Genomic DNA, 16,085 nt, shown 5'->3' on the forward strand with positions numbered 1-16,085 from the left:
GGGCGTGTGTGTGTGTGTGTGTGTGTGTGTGTGTGTGTGTGTGTGTGTGTGTGTGTGTGTGTGTGTGTGTTTGGGTGAATGTTGAGGAAACCACTTTGCATGCTTAACTGTGTAGAAAGGCTCTATGAAAGTACCAGTCCGTTTACCAGAGTTGAATAATAGGGAAAACACAAGTGTTACTAACAGAGATGGGCAGTAGCGCGTTGCTGTAATCCGATTACTTTTTTCAATTAACGAGCAAAGTAAGGGATTACTATAGCAAAAAAGGTAATTAGATTACTGTTACTTTCCCGTGAGCACGCTGCGTTACTGCGTTACTAAAACCGTGATTTTTTTGCTAGAGTGTCTCATGACAATGACGAGCGAGTGCTACGTTCGTGGCATCAGCTGTGTGCAGATCAACAATGGATAATATATCAAGTGTGGGAGAGAGTATGAGCGTGCAGCATTTAAAGTGTGGAAGTACTGACCTTACTTTGAGTTTGATTCTGGAAAAAGTGACAAAAACATTAGCGTCTGCTGTTCGAAGAAAACTTCTTTTTACAGCGAAAAATAAACCCCTAAACTTCTGCACAAGCACTGAGTACGCTGCCATGGGAATGTGAAATTCACAGAGAAACTCACGGATTCTTCCACTGACATGACGGCTGCGACACACCTGCACCAGGGCAAACCTCCGCCTGCCCCACTCCTACTAAACAGGTGAAAATAGAGCAACAGGACTGCTGATTCTTTGATTTTGTTTATTTTCTGGTGTGTTTTACTTGCATCTATTTGAAAGAGTGAGTGTAAACACAAAAAACTATTTTATTTTATGTGCTGGAATGTGCAGAAAATAGGTTTAAATGTTAAACAAATTTCTTCCAGTCAGAGAATGTTGCATATAATTTAATTTTTGCTTGATGCATAAAGTTAAAAGATTAAAACTAATAAAACAAGTTTTAAAAAAGAGACTTTTTCATTTGATTACATTTTATATGGTGGACTATGCAGAAAAAGGGTGTAAAATGTTTTTAAAAAGTAACTAAGTAACTAATTACTTTCAAAAATAAGTAATCAGTAAAGTAACAGGATTACTTTTGGGGTGAAGTAATCAGTAATTAGTTACTGATTACTTTTTTAAAGTAACTTGACCAACACTGGTTACTAATAACATTACCAGTGACCTTATTCTGTCTTCCAGTAAGCCACTGTGAAGGTGAATCACAGCTCATTTGTATTCCCTTGCTTTTTTACTTATTTTTGATTATTATTGTTGATTTGCTTCGATTCACCAAGAAAAAGGCTGCAGAGGATGGTGAAGTGCAGGGACACCCGTCAGGTGAGTGCCTGGAGGTGGCAGGGGAGCGTTCTGATCAGTGGCGGGTAGAGTTGAGAGTTCTGCTCACCCAGGGTAAGTACTGACCCAACTGACAAATGAGATAAGACTAGTATTTTAAAAAATAAATGACAGTCAATGTTCTTCTTTCTATTAGTAGTTTGGGACTGAAGTAAGGGATTGAAGAGGATGTTTGGGACACTGGCTGTTTTAATATTTTAAACAGACTTTTAGTGTTTTTCAGGATTTGTGCAGATTGTGTCTACTAGAATTTTATTTTTATAGTTATATTTTAATTTCTGTTGCCCCCTGGCCATGACTGTTTTTATTCCTTGTTTTATTATAAATAGACAACATTGAAATATGGAAAACTAGGGTGACACTAGGGGGGACAAGAGATTATTTTAGGGTGGCACATCCCATCATATGCCCCTACAGTAGATGCAGTAGATGCGCCCCTGTTTTGGCTAATAAGAGTTAAAACTTTGTCCCTCCAGCAGATCCATTCTGGCATGTTTCCATCTGCCGGCGGGACACAGTGGACTCTGCTGTGATTGGAGGTCAGGGTACTTGCCGCAGCGTCCAATCCGGCGTCAGTTTTTCTAGAGCCAGAAGTGACGTCTTTTCCGTTCCTAGAACTTCCGCCTTGCACGTGTGTTTACAAGAAATGTGGCACCTTTAGGTTAAAAAAAGTTTGAAGAGCTAGCTCAGTGTAACCGTGTATGTGTCGGCTAAAATATGGGAAAGTTAAATGTTGTGATATTGAGATATTTATCCCGAGATGACTTCCGAGTCCTTACTGCGGTAAGTACAAAGCTAACTGCTAATTCGGTCCCAGTTGGTTAGCCTGTGCTAAGCCAGCGCTTGGTCAGCTGGTTATTGCTCATTAACTTTTACACATGCCACTGTTACAGCAGCATGCGAGATGTTAATGTAGTTGTAATGAAGGCGAGCACACATACACAGGCATTCATAGTTCATGTCAGGTAAACGGAACATCGTTTCACTGTACTCCTGTGGTTTAGTGACTGATGGTGGATTCACAAGACGCATATTTAAAACAATTTCAAAATATGAGTGTCAGTGGTAGAAATATTCTGAGTTTGGGATCTGTCATTAGTAACAAACAAACCACTGGCGACATTGGTTGCCAAGCATAAGTACTTGTCCTGTGCACACGAGCTCTGAAGAGTCGCTTGATCTGCATATGTATTAATCCTTGCGTTATCTACCTAATATCTGTAATGTGAAATTGCTGCTGCAGCACTTCAGTTGCCCTATAGGGATTTGTCTGCCATTGAGGCTAATATGTTCCTTGTGATATGTGTTAGACCATTAAAGCAGCTTTCTTCTAAAGTTAGTGTTTGTTTTCAGTCTTTTAGGCACAAAATTAGGGTCCTGGGTTTTGCTGCATGCCCTCCTTCATTGATCTATGGATTATCGTGACCTATGATATCTGCAGATGATATTATGAACTCTGTAGTGAAAGTAGGGAGCAGGTGGAAGAGTCTGGAGAGGTAGCAAAAGAGGTAGCAAAATGGTGGGAACAGCTCTCCAGGTTAAGGGAAAGGGGAGGTTTACAGTAGGACCTGCTATAATGTATGATTTGGAGATAGTGGCACTAAAAACAGACAGGAAGCTGAGCTGGAGGTGGCATACCTGAAGAGACTAATATTGTTGTTGGGAGTGACCAGGAAGGACAGGATTAGAAACATCTAATCATTACATCAAAGGGACAGCTCAGGCTGAGCAGTTTGGAGACTAAGGTGGTGAGGCAAACTTGATACATGTGTAGATATATTGAGCGAAGGATGTTGAATATGGAGTGGCCAGCCAGGAGGTAAAGAAGATGACCACAGAGTATGGATCTAGTGAAGGAGGACAAGCAAAGATTGGTGAGTCAATGGAGGATGCTAGGAATAGGGTGAGATGGAGGCATATGATCTGTTGTGGTGACCCCTGAAGGAAGTAACTGGAAGAAGAATTTAGCATGGGAATTTTAAGGACATAGAAGGAATGAGCAAAGGCTGTTTTTCCTGAAATATACATTACAACGCAGATAAGCTTGTAATTTAATCTGTCAGCTCACTGGTGATGATAATTTTGATGACAATGATGATAATTTTTCACGCAGGTTGAGATGGGGATGAAAAACCATGAGATTGTTCCAGTAAGTCTTCTGTCTTCCATTGCAAGCCTCAAGCACGGTGGCTGCAACAAGATCCTCAGAGAGCTTGTGAAACACAAGCTCGTGGTCTATGAGCGCACCAAGAGTAAGAAAACTTACAAAAACGTATTCTATCTATTCTATTCTATTCTATCTATTCTAAAAACACTAGCTTTGTCTCACAAGTTATGATGTAAGTGATTAGCTTTCTAACATGATGGCGTGTGTTGATCTCAGCTGTCCAGGGTTACAAGTTGAATTATGGAGGATATGACTACTTGGCCTTAAAGACTTTGTGCGCCAGAGAAATAATCATTTCTGTTGGCAACCAAATGGGTGTTGGCAAAGAGTCGGGTAAGTGTTTTGTTTTGTTTTTTAAATTTATAATCATAATGTGTTTTCTTTCAGGTTTTCAGGCTTTTACCGTCAATCTTTTATGTGCTCATGTTTATATAAATATTTCTTTCTTTCTGTTCACCTTGCATGTAGATATATATATTGTGGCGAGTCCAAGCGGAGAGCAGTATGCTCTGAAGCTGCACAGGTTGGGGCGTACATCTTTCAGGAATCTGAAGAACAAGAGAGATTACCACAAACACAGGAAGAACATGTCCTGGCTCTATCTCTCCCGCCTCTCTGCCATGAAGGAGTTTGCCTACATGAAGGTAATGAACCAAATGAGTGAGAGTCTGTTCTGGACCACTTACAAGTGTGATAGAAAAAACTGTTTTGTTGGAGGATTTTAATGTCTGTCTCCTCTTTAATCCCAGGCATTGTACGATCGAGGCTTTCCAGTTCCCAAACCTGTGGATTATAACAGACATGCTGTAGTGATGGAGCTCATCAATGGATATCCGCTGTATGTTAACAAGCCATTGATTTCCTCTTTTTATTTGTATATTAAAATAGAAATAACGTACTGTTCCTACTGGGGGGGGGTTTCTTCCATAATTTGTGTGCATTGTCTCACTCTACTAGGTGTCAGGTTCATGAATTACAGGATCCATCAGCCTTGTACAGTGAGTTCATGGACCTCATAGTCAAACTGGCCAATCATGGCCTGATTCATGGAGATTTTAACGAGTTCAACCTCATGTTGGATGACCAGGACCACATAACAATGATTGACTTCCCTCAGATGGTGTCTACATCACACCCCAATGCTGAATGGTGGGTTTATTTGCTCGATTTTTAAAGTTGGCAGTTAAAAGTATCAAAGCATACAACTTATAATTGTCTACTTTTACGACTCCTTTTTGTAGGTACTTTGATCGAGACGTCAAATGTATCCGCGACTTCTTTGCAAAGCGATTCAATTATGAAAGCGAGCTCTTTCCAACTTTCAAAGACATCAGGTAACTGCTTGTACTTTATTTTAGTCAAAACTAGGGATGGGTATCGTTTAGGTTTTATCCGATACTGGTGCCAAACCGGTACTTTTGAAACGGTGCTTAAACGGTGCTCAAACCGGTGCTTAAAGAATGGAGAACACAAAATTGGTCCAAAAACCTCTAATGTTCAGCTGTTTTTTTGTAAAAAGATAACAATGTTAGCCTTTTCTGCAGCTATAGGGGATTTAGGGCATCACTCTTGGCTGGAAGCAGTGCTTAAACAATGGAAAAAACACAAACTTTATCCAAAAACTTCTCATGTTTTCCACTGTTTTCCACTTTTTCTTTGGTCATTTTAGCCTTTTTGGCCAGGGTGAAGGGAGTATCTGCCATCAAACAAGAAGACAGCCGCATGTAGCTATGATGATGTTTGCTAGTTCACCTTACATGCATTAATGTAATAACGTGGTTAGCCTACTCAACGTAAATTACACACGAACAACATTAAGCTACTCACGCAGAGAAGAACGGCTGCTGCTGCGATCATCATCCGTCATCATTTCTGCTGCACTGGCAGGGCTAGGGGCCAGGACTCTCCTCTTCGTGTTTTTGGGGGATGTTTCTAACTCCGGGTCCGATAACAGGCACCACACCCGCAGTAGATGTGCTCGGTGTGAGGGCTCGCAGCAAGCTATCAAATATGGCGCATTTTTCGGCTTTTAAAAAAAACCACTCGGCGTCGCCAGGTGTTTCATCGGATTTGAGGTGTTACCTCCTTTGACAGTATCACAGTATCAGCTTAAAGCACTTGTTGCAGGCTGCTGAGTTTGCATATTTTGCTGTGAAGTACAGACAGGCTTTTGACCGCTTCGCCTTGGGCATTTTTAATCTGTAGCTCTGCTCTAAAAGAACGTACGTACCTGGACCCGCCTACTATCCTCGGAAACGTAAAATTATTGGCTAGAATCTAAAGTGTATCACAGCTCAGGAAAATTAAAGCACCGAAATGTGCGCTGCTTTTCGGTCTGGTTACTACCATTTATGTCAGAACCGGTGCCATCATGGCACCGGATACCGGTACCCATCCCTAGTTAAAACATAACAAACATGTATGAATACAGGGAACTGAATTACATTTTAAATGGTAAATGTGGAGGCCAGACTCTGAACTGAAAAGCAGTTCTAACATGATCTCCTGTTTCTTTCCAAAGGCGGTCATATTCTCTAGATGTTGAAGTCTCAGCCAGTGGCTTTACGAAAGACATGGAGCGAGATGGTGCATTGCTACACCCAGCTGGACCTGAGGACGATGAGGAGGAGGAGGAGGACGACGACGACGGTGACAATGATGACGAGGATGCCAAAGAGGCAACAGATGAGGAAAGAGAGGAGGCTGTGGACATGGAGGAATATAAACATACAATGCTGGAACTGGAGGGATTACGAATCAGCGAAACACCTGCAGAGACACAAGATCAGGACGGTGAAAAGAGTAAGAACAAGGTTCAAGAGGATCAAGAGACTGAGACTGCATCTTCGCCTCCAGGTGATGAAGAAACAGAGAAGCAGTTAGATGAAGAGTTGGAGGAAGCAGAGGATGAGTTCCCAGAGCTGGCAGACCTTTCTGCCTCCAACAAGGAGTTTAAACCTTTCAGGTAAAAGCAGTGAATAGCCAACACAATAAAACCCCCAAAATGAAGATTATTCTTTGATGATTATGTGCCACTATTAGATAAATGGTACTGCAGGAAAACGGCATATGGGAAATATAAGACAACTGCTGATGAACTGCTTAGCTCATCTGTGTGGTATGTCCTTTTATGTGACCATTTGTGTTTTGTAATGTTCAAATAAGTCTGCAGCTGGCTAATAAAGCCCCAATCATAGCAGTCTAAAGACCAGTCACAGACCTTCTGGCAACCACTGGTTAGTAAATTTTGTTGTACCTGACAGGTTGACAAGTAGTTGTGGGGGTTGCTGGTAATCTAAAATCAGTTGCTAAACCTTATTGACTCAGGGCTAGAGACTTGTCTGTGATCCTCTGGCAGCTGCCACTTGCAAGGGAAAAGGGTGTTTTCTGCAATCGGTCGGCAAATGTTTGCTGGCACTCACTAGTGTGAAATCGGTTGTAAAGAGGTATAGTACTGCACTGAAACCTTCTTGTTATTGCTTTGGTCACTGCTACATTTACAAGTACTTTAGACAAAAGATGCCAACTACGGTAGTGAAACTATGTAAGACTAATGGAATATTTTCCTTTTGAAACGTGTTGGTGGTAACAGTAATCTGCATCGTAAACCTTGAAGCTGTGCATTCGTTTTTGGTTTGTCCCATGCTTTTTCACGTTTCAGTACAGCTCAGAGTAAATGGTGAGTGTTTGAGGACAAGTCTGTGTCTTCCATGCAAACTACAGGCAACTGCAGCAACCTGCTAGCGATCAGAGCTAAAAGAGTTAAAAGGTTTCTTTCTGGTGCAGCAAAGCAGCCTAACGACAGGCAACAACCACTCTGCAACCTGTCAGAGAATATACGTTTTTCCCTAGTAACCAAAGCAGTCTCTTATCCCGTGGATCTGAGGCTTTAACAGGATTGTTTGGCAAAGTATTATTGAGACAAGCCAGAAATATTTTTTTCTGAATTGTTAGTGAATTATAGAGACAATGAATCAAAATCTATGCTAATTTGTGTCAAATTAAGCTGGTTTAATGAAGTATGTACATTACAGTACATTTATGTGCTTTGCTATGATGTAATTTTTATCTCCCTGCAGAGATGCAGATAGTCTTCTACAAATTGTAGAGCACAGGAGGAAAAGGACAGACAGTGAGGCCACGATGGGAAGCACAGGGAGCTGCTCTACCATACCACCAGTAAGTATAACATAGATTTACACTGTTGATATATCTGGTTGACAGGGACACTCTGCTAATCTACCCAGTAACCAGAAACATGGTGACAGATTTGATGTCTTCATTATTTGGAAGTTTCAGCCAGTGCTGCAGCAGACACATTATACAGTTTTGGGGAAAATCTTAAAATGTCCCGTAGGTGTTGCTAAAGAGCTTCAGTTTGTAAGAAGGTGAATTAACACAGAAACAACATGCCAGCACAGTGTTGTGTCTGGCTTTCAGAGACAGGAGGTGAGTATATTCATCTGTTATGACCTGTTGTTGTTATCGTGTGTCCTGCAGGAGGTAATCCGTCAGAAGGTGCGGAGGCAGCTCACCAAACAGCAGAAGGCGGCGCAGAGGAGACGTCTACAGAAGGGTGAGGCCAACTTGGAAACCAAATCCAGGAGGGAAAACCAAAATAACATCAAGTCTAGCATGGAGACCAGCGAATTCTGGGGATAAAGAGAACAGCATTGATGAAATTCATGTTTACACCCTTTTTTCTTTTTTCTTTTTTGGCTTTTTGAATTTTTTTTGTCTGAAGTTGTAAACACAATTAATAAATACTGTGTATTTATTCAAAAACTCAGCTTATTTGAATCATCACAGAGAAATCAAAGTGGAGGTCACATAAAGTGAAAACTGTTTTGGATGCTGTTCTCATAAAATCTCTTGGTTTTCTTTTTAAACTTAAGTAAAATTTTGTTGCTTGCATACACAAATATGGACTGCTTAATATAGCAAAACAGTATGATTATGGAAGTGTTTTTCTTATTAAATAAAGGCACTTGTTTTCACAAAACACTTATTTATCACTGTGTTAGTGCTTCATTTTTGTGTGTGTGCTGATACCTACATGAGCTCTACAACAGATTGAACAATGTTAATTAGCTTCCTGTTACAGAGTCAAAGGTTCATGCTCAGTCTGGATGTGCTGCTTACAAAGTGACTAACGTGGACAGGGATTTAAAATTCAAATGGTGCACATTCACAGAGAGCACACACCAACGCATTAATCATGAAAGAGTGACGGAAATGGATGGGCTACATATTGAGGCAGTCCGAAGGAAGAAAACGAAACATGTTTTTCTTCAAATTCAGTTAATTTATGCGTAGGAGGCTTTCAGAGAGCGTCTGAATTCACACATGAACAATGGCCTTTCATAGTGAACAGAGTGAGTGAAGCTCAGTGGGCCCAAATTTGCGTGTGAAGTCAAAAATATCCCACCCCCCACATATCCAAAAAAGGCCTGGATAAAATTTTTCGCTGTAATCCTGAGAACGGGCATTTTTTTTTTTTTAAGCTGGACCTCTTCACATAATTTCCTCTTATGTTTTTTTCATTATAAAAAATTGTGGTTTCAACTTGGCTGCTAGGTCGAGTTTAAACCGTCCAACTGTGCTCAAGGATTAGGCAGCTGCACAGCCCCAGAGGAGGGGCTCAGCATTCCAGCTCTGCACCTCTGTGTGTGTGCATGTACAAGAGGACCGAGGGGCCCTCTGAGCTAATTGGCAGAGAGGGTGACAAAGGTGGTCTGCTTCAAAAGAGAAGCCCTGACGAGATGGTCAAACAGACGAGGAGGAGGGGGATTTGGGGAGGTGGAGAAAGGGGAGTGGAGGTTCCTTCTAATTTTGAGCCATGGTGACGGTGGTGGCTACTCAGTTATTACTCTACTTAGCTACTCAGAGTCAGACGTGCTGTTTTGGTGGATCATTTTAATAAGAGAATGGTCTGAACGTGTTTGAGGCAGCAGGAACTAAATGCTGAGAGAAGATGAGTGACGTGAAAGTGGAGGAGAGCATCATGTCGTATTTATCACAAACTGAGACTGGCGCCGGCCCCAAAGACTGTGAGTAGGCAAGAAACTTTGTGACAAACTTACAGGTTAGTTTTTACAGCAAAGAAGATATGAGAGCACAGCTACAAGTCTTACTGCTTAACAGTGGTTTTTACCACTAGCAAGGCAATAATGCATCACATTAAAAGAAAGTCAGGGGAGTGTTTCATTGTTTTACTTTGTAACATTTCCTCCATAGCTCAAATAAATGCGAGTTAAGTTCTCCCTGTTGCCATAAATGGCCCTAAAGTGACTTTCCTGCCACGAAGTAAAGGACTCTGGGAACTTTTAAACCCATTTCTGGGTCAGAGTGAGCACAAAAGTATTCGGAAATACTAATATTGTCAAGTGGTGAGGTGCTTCCCTTCAGTTCCAGAGTCTACTTCAATATAAGCTGTCTGGGTATGCAGATAAACACAGATGTCTGATTTCTATTTTTAAGTCAAAATTTCTGCTCAGCAAGTGTGATGACACAGGAGAGTTAGCAGAATGATATAAGGGAACCCCAGACAGATGAATAACATCTCCTTAATACAAATGCAAGAATTCCTAACAGTGGCCTTTCACAAACATTTTCAATCTTCGTGCTGACATGCATGTATGTGCAGTAAACGTGGTGGCCATTCTTCATAACTTCTGGGAGCAGAAGCAGCTGAATGGTTCCTCCAGTGACTCGGATGGTTTTGGTGGGAAGGGAGCTGGCCAGACAGAGAGCCTGCTGTTGTACGAATCTGCACCTTCTCCTGGACCTCCGTATGTCTGCTATGTCACGCTTCCTGGAGGAAGCTGTTTTGGTAACTATAAGGTGTGTTTGACATCAACAGTGCTCTAACGACACTTTCATCTAATGTGCTTATATGAATAAACAGCTGTTATCCTTAAAGCCCTACAGGAAATATACCACTATATGCTAAAGGTTGAGTACATAAATAACAGAATTAGAGCAAGTAATAGTAATAACAGTATTAACTTATGCTACATTATCACTTGTTTCACCTTTTAATAGTATTACAAAATTGCTTTGCACCAGCACAATTCAACAAAATTACCAGCAAATAAAAGCCATAGCAAGCTTTTAAACAAAATGTTATTCTTTTGGTTTTATAGAAGTGTTATAGAATCAAATTTCACATTTTCACACTGACTTTAAAAGTCGTTTTAAAATGATGTTGTTCAGTTTAAATCTCATGATGCTTCTCAATGGGCTCATTGTGATCCAGACAGCAGCCCCCAGCTCAGAGGCAGCATATGATTGGGTATCTGTGAATTCCTAATCTCAATAGTGATGTGAGTTCAGATCCCATGATTAGCTGCAGTCAAGTGCAAAATTATCAAAAAAAATACAAGACTGGGTGCCCATTTATGGACATGTGGACGCAGCCTGAGGCCCACACACTCCTTTTGACGCACTCTGCTGGTTTTCTGCTCATACTCAGGTGTGTGAAACTCAAGCAGAAGCTCGGAGGGACGCGGCTCGTGTGGCTCTGATGAACTCACTTGTGAATGAGTTGCCATGTCGACGCATTGACCCTGAGTTCATCGCTCATAGTTTGCGTCAGGCGGCCAGAGACAGTGCTGTATGTGTAAGCTAGTTCAAACACACATTATTACAACTTGTATGTCTCAGTATTAACAGGCTTTGTGATGCGTTTAAAGGTTTCTGTAGAAGATGCATGTGATTCGGGTACCAGTATAGGAACCTACAGTTTGCTGCTTCACTCCTACATTGGAAGGAGCATGCTGGAGTTCCAGGTAAAGGACAAAGAAACACTCATTTCTTTTGCTTTACATAAATATGGCTTCATGACTAGATAGACTGAAAGATTCCAAGCATTACACTTACAATGTAAAGTGCCACTTTGCACTATAAATAGAGTGTTTATAATAACACCCACAATTTAAGTATCAACAGTTTATTATAAGGCAAACATCAAAAAAAAAAAGAAAAGGCCACTCACAGGGTGGCAATTCTGCCCTTCCTTGGAATCGTTTACCCCTCTGTTCTGCTCTTACATATCTCTCAGACCCTGGCAGAGACATGTGTTATTAAACACCTAATATTTCTACCTTTTGTATAAATAAGCACATGCCTGCAGACAGAGGGGTTATTAGTAGAAGGAAATGGGGTCATTATCATTCCTGCTAAAACTCAACTCATAGAGATGGATTGTGTCCAAGTAATACACACACTATCCACATGCACATGGGCTGAAATGTAGTCACACTTGTGCACCGGTCTGCACGCAGCATTGAGTATAAGCTTTGCAGCTGTCACTAGAATGTATAATTTATAATTGCAGTTAATGCAGGAGGTGTCAAATGGTTTCATAGTGCAGCAGAATTGTAAACAGAGCAGCAGGTACAACACGGATGTCAACCTGAAACAACTTTCCATCTGCGTCTAATTATGTTGGTTTAAGTTAATGTATGGACTCTCTGTTTAACAGTAATGTCACTAGTTTTCCAACACATGGCAGCTGTTCACCCAGTTGGTGTTTTATAAATCGAGGTGAAACATACCTTGTGCTTGAGGATTTGTGATAGTTTTGTCAAACCAACCACTTACATGTAATAAATATTCATATTTTTGTCTTTGTCAAACTTACAACGCTAATCTGGTTTGTTAGGTTTAACTCAGTACTCGTGGAGGTGCATTAAACTTTCCTTTCTGACTGTGTTTCTTTCTCAACCTCATCTTTCTGTAGGAGATGATGACAATTTTTCAGTTGTTGCACTGGAACGGGACTCTGAAAGCTCTGAGGGAAAGACAGTGCTCTCGACAGGTATGGGTCCTGCTTGATTAAGTGTCAGCATCTCCGTATCTATGAAGTGATGATGGCCTATTTTCTCTCCTCCATCTCAGAGTGTGATTAGATATTACTCTCAGCGAGGACTTGATGAGTACGTGCGCAGCAATATGGCTCTGGATTGGCTCGCACGGGAGCAGAGATCACCGGGTCTCATCGGAGCTGAGTTGCAGGTGGCACAGAGGGAGCTAGTGTTGGCCCGGCGTCGAGGCGTAGAGCTGCGCTTCTACAAGGAAAAAACAGAGATCCTTAGCTTGGCTCTCAGCCAAGCATACATTCACCACACACCTGAGGTCTTCAGCCATTCGCTGAGTCGCAAATACAAGCAAGAGCATCTGCCTTTAGACACATTTTACAGCCAGGAAACAGAAGCCCAGCGAGCCCCACCCTTAAGCCATTTGCCACCGGTCCATAAAAACACACAGCAAACAGTCTGTGAAGCCTCTGGACTCTCTGATAGTCCTTCACCATGCTCAGAGCAAACATTTGAGCCTTTAGATGACTTTGAATAAACTGAATCACAAAGTAGAGGATGGGCAAAACATATTGCCATTTAACTCTATACCTCCTAAAGGCCCACTAGGATTAACCATGAAGCTCTTTTCTGAAGTGTTTTCTGTCATATTTTACATATGAGAAGTTAGTGAGGGTATTCTTTGCCTATGCAGCTAAAAAATCTTCTACATCTACATTTGCTACACAGAAGGCAACTAGAATGTTTTTTGTCAGCATGACTGAGAGTTTAAAAAGAGGTTTTACAAAATTGGGTTGAGGTGTTATTATGATGCCCGACCATTATTAATTAACATACAATTTAGTTTGTGACTATAAAAGTATGGCTCACTGTAATGTATAAGCAGCTTTAACAACAATAAATGTAGCATTCAAGTGATTTAGATTAAATAGTAGAAAACTTAATTACATTTTTAACGTGGACCTCAATTTTTTGTTTGTTTTTGGGGGGTTTTATGAAGAGCACTCTGTCACTGTCCTACATTTTATTTATGCACATTCTTGTAGCAATGTAGCATGCACAGTCACAAAAGAGCATTTTCATAGCACTCTATGCAGTCCTACCTAAAGCACCTCTAGTAGCAGTAACTTGACTTTATCAGTCTTTTTTTTTACAACTTTGCTTTGGTTCATTTAAGTTTGTTAACATTTGTTATCTACAGCTCTCTTGAAGTCCACCTGCAGTATTTCAATCAGGTTTAGGTCTGGACTTTGACTTGGCCACTAAACACATTGATTCTTTCCTTTTTCAGCTATTCTGTTGTAGATTTGCTGTTGTGCTTGGAATCATTGTCCTGGCACGTGACACAATTTGATAAAAGTTTTAGAGTTCATTGTGGACTCAGGGACTGCAAGGTGCCTAGGTCCTGTGACTGCAAAACAAGCTTAAACTATCACCCTTCCCCCATGTGGTGACAGTTGTGTTTGTGCTGATATGCTGCGTTTGGGCTTTGCCAAATGTAGTGCTGCACATTATGAACAAATAGCTCCACCTTGGACTCATCTCTCAAGAAGATTTGTCATTTGTTCTGATGCAACTTGTGCTGTCATGTTCTTTTTAGACAGAATAGGCTTTCCCCTGGCAAACTTTCCAAACAACTTATACTCTTTCTGTCTTTCTTTAATTGTAACACTGAACATACTGAGGCCAGTGGAGTCTTTCTGTTTGTCAGTTAATCAAATGCATTTGATTAACAGCACCTGGCTGCCGCTCACCCTTTTAGTTCCTATGGAAGCAGTCAAGCTGTCCTTAGTTTTCCACGGGAAATCATAGAAGGCTTAGACACTCTTTTTCACATGACTGTATGTAAACTTGTTCTCCCTGCTTCACTCCTCCCTGCATGTCTAGGCTGCCATGTAATGTGTCAGTTTTTTTAAGAACAGTGAAAGATCCTGACCTATTACATGTTATTTGATTGTTTTACATTGATAAAGGACACATAACAAATGCATAGTTCAGGGGAAACGTTAATTTCGTCATTTTAAAAGTACATTTCAAAATGAATGTTTTTTTCTGCCCTCATAACCTGTGACTTTTTTTGTTTGTTTGGGTTTTTTTTTTTTTAAATATCCTATGTGTCATTTCAGACTGTGATAATTTGATTATGTCATAATGCATTAGTCAAATTTTAGATTTTAAGTATGTTGATGGAGGAAATTATGCAGTGATACCACTAACTTGCAGATAAAGACATTTATGACTTTGTAGTGAGTGAAAATAATTATCTAAGGCAGGAGTGTCACACGTACAGCCAGCGGACCACATCCGGCCTGCCAGAGAATTTCATATGTCAATTATCAATGGCCCGTCAGTATGTAGGAGCAGGCAGGGGTGAGACTTTACATTGATAGGCACACCATGCAAAGACAGACTGTCATCATACCATTATGCGAAACAAGGAATAGGGACTGATGTTCAGTCTTATAGGCCAGGTACACAAGGCGACCGAAGTTGGATTTAAATGCAAGGGTGTCGGAAAAAGGTGAAAAAACGAGCGAAGACCAGTGGTGTGCGATACTGTAAATTTAGGTATTGAAGATACCAAATAAATAGAGGGCCAGTATTGCCAATACCAATACTGATACTGACACTTTTAACTTATAAAGGCAGTTTATGTAGGGAAGAGTGCTGTGTAATGATTTATGAGATAAATCATGATGAATTTGCAAATTCTGATTTTAACTACAACTAAATCACTGTGAACAATTAGTTAACACAACAAAACACACCCCTCAGCTTTTCATATATTTTGAAACTGGGTTTATTGAGACTTGGAATGTAAATTTTTATGATTTATGATTAGGCTGATGATCAATAATGGGTCAATGACCCTCCTAGGGACACTCCCAATAAGGCTTAAAAATCTGGGACTCTTCACCAACTGCTCTTAGGATTAAAGAATCTTCTTGGACGAGAGATGAAATATCTTCAAGAAACTTAAAGAAGTCCAGTCGCTTTTCTTTCCAAGTTCCTTAGATTGCTTCTAAAGCACTTTGGGTCCTCTTCTGTAGTTTAAATGTGTTATAGGACATAAATAAAATAGACATGACTCACTTTCAGATATTTTTCATAGTGCATGTTTGAGGTTTATTTATTTATTTCCTAAAAAATGATCTATTTAACACAATTAAGTGGGCTACATGCCGAACTTAAAGGATTGAAACAAAGTATCGATTCTATTGCAATAATATAGATCTGATACCAATACCAGCATTGGTATCTTTTATCGATATCTGCCTATCTCTAGCAAAAACGTAAAATAATCAGCAACTGGCTGTATTTCAATGATATCGTAGACTGCAAAGCTGAGTGCAGAATTTAAAAAATTCAGAGCTGGATACAATGATACCCGTTTTTATTTTTAGCCATTTTCCATTGTGGAGAGCTAAAGGTTTTACACTTGTCCATACCTTAAACCTCACGTGTTGTCCCTAGTAGTAAATGCATAAAAATAAGGCTTTTAGGAAAACACTTAATAAACATTTGCTGCCTTGAAAAAGACTCAATTTACATTGCAGTTGTATGAATATTACATAAAATAAACTATATACAAGGTATCTTTGAACACGAGCGATTCATAAATGTCTGCATGTAGCTTAGAGCCATTTGACGCAGTGTCTTACAGTTTCTTACAGTTGAAGTCCAAAGAGCCGTGCTGACACGATTCTTTGTTTGTCACAGCAGATTTTTCTTTATCGTGTAGAAAAACAGTTAAATATGT

General features: G+C 40.4%; 2 protein-coding genes across 2 annotated transcripts; both read left to right on the top strand.

Annotated features, from left to right (window-relative positions):
• The first annotated feature begins 1,935 nt into the window (after positions 1–1,935).
• riok2 (RIO kinase 2 (yeast)) lies at positions 1,936–8,514 on the top strand. The gene is made up of 10 exons (XM_026188622.2): positions 1,936–2,122; positions 3,453–3,591; positions 3,723–3,839; positions 3,975–4,150; positions 4,256–4,344; positions 4,464–4,655; positions 4,748–4,840; positions 6,028–6,471; positions 7,586–7,685; positions 8,007–8,514. Exons 1-10 carry the CDS (start codon positions 2,057–2,059, stop codon positions 8,166–8,168), a joined length of 1,578 nt encoding a protein of 525 aa, XP_026044407.2. The 5' UTR covers positions 1,936–2,056; the 3' UTR covers positions 8,169–8,514.
• Positions 8,515–9,194: 680 nt separating this feature from the next.
• Positions 9,195–13,269, top strand: LOC113033653 (protein limb expression 1). Its single transcript, XM_026187668.2, has 6 exons — positions 9,195–9,556; positions 10,153–10,349; positions 10,981–11,121; positions 11,201–11,296; positions 12,250–12,327; positions 12,408–13,269. The coding sequence occupies exons 1-6, from the start codon at positions 9,481–9,483 to the stop codon at positions 12,861–12,863; spliced, it is 1,044 nt and encodes a 347-aa protein (XP_026043453.1). The 5' UTR covers positions 9,195–9,480; the 3' UTR covers positions 12,864–13,269.
• The last annotated feature ends 2,816 nt before the right edge of the window (positions 13,270–16,085 follow it).

This window comes from Astatotilapia calliptera, chromosome 12 (genome assembly GCF_964374335.1).
Source record: "Astatotilapia calliptera chromosome 12, fAstCal68.1, whole genome shotgun sequence".
Classification (NCBI taxonomy): domain Eukaryota; kingdom Metazoa; phylum Chordata; class Actinopteri; order Cichliformes; family Cichlidae; genus Astatotilapia; species Astatotilapia calliptera.

Bases quoted from the DNA above. Each gene is read 5' to 3' on its own strand.
- LOC113033653 (XM_026187668.2), top strand. From the start codon at position 9,481: ATGAGTGACGTGAAAGTGGAGGAGAGCATCATGTCGTATTTATCACAA. The intron at 10,350-10,980 runs GTGTGTTTGACA...GCTCATACTCAG, and splicing joins GCTGTTTTGGTAACTATAAG to GTGTGTGAAACTCAAGCAGA. The intron at 11,297-12,249 runs GTAAAGGACAAA...ATCTTTCTGTAG, and splicing joins GGAGCATGCTGGAGTTCCAG to GAGATGATGACAATTTTTCA.
- riok2 (XM_026188622.2), top strand. From the start codon at position 2,057: ATGGGAAAGTTAAATGTTGTGATATTGAGATATTTATCCCGAGATGAC. The intron at 4,656-4,747 runs GTGGGTTTATTT...TCCTTTTTGTAG, and splicing joins TCACACCCCAATGCTGAATG to GTACTTTGATCGAGACGTCA. The intron at 4,841-6,027 runs GTAACTGCTTGT...TTCTTTCCAAAG, and splicing joins CCAACTTTCAAAGACATCAG to GCGGTCATATTCTCTAGATG.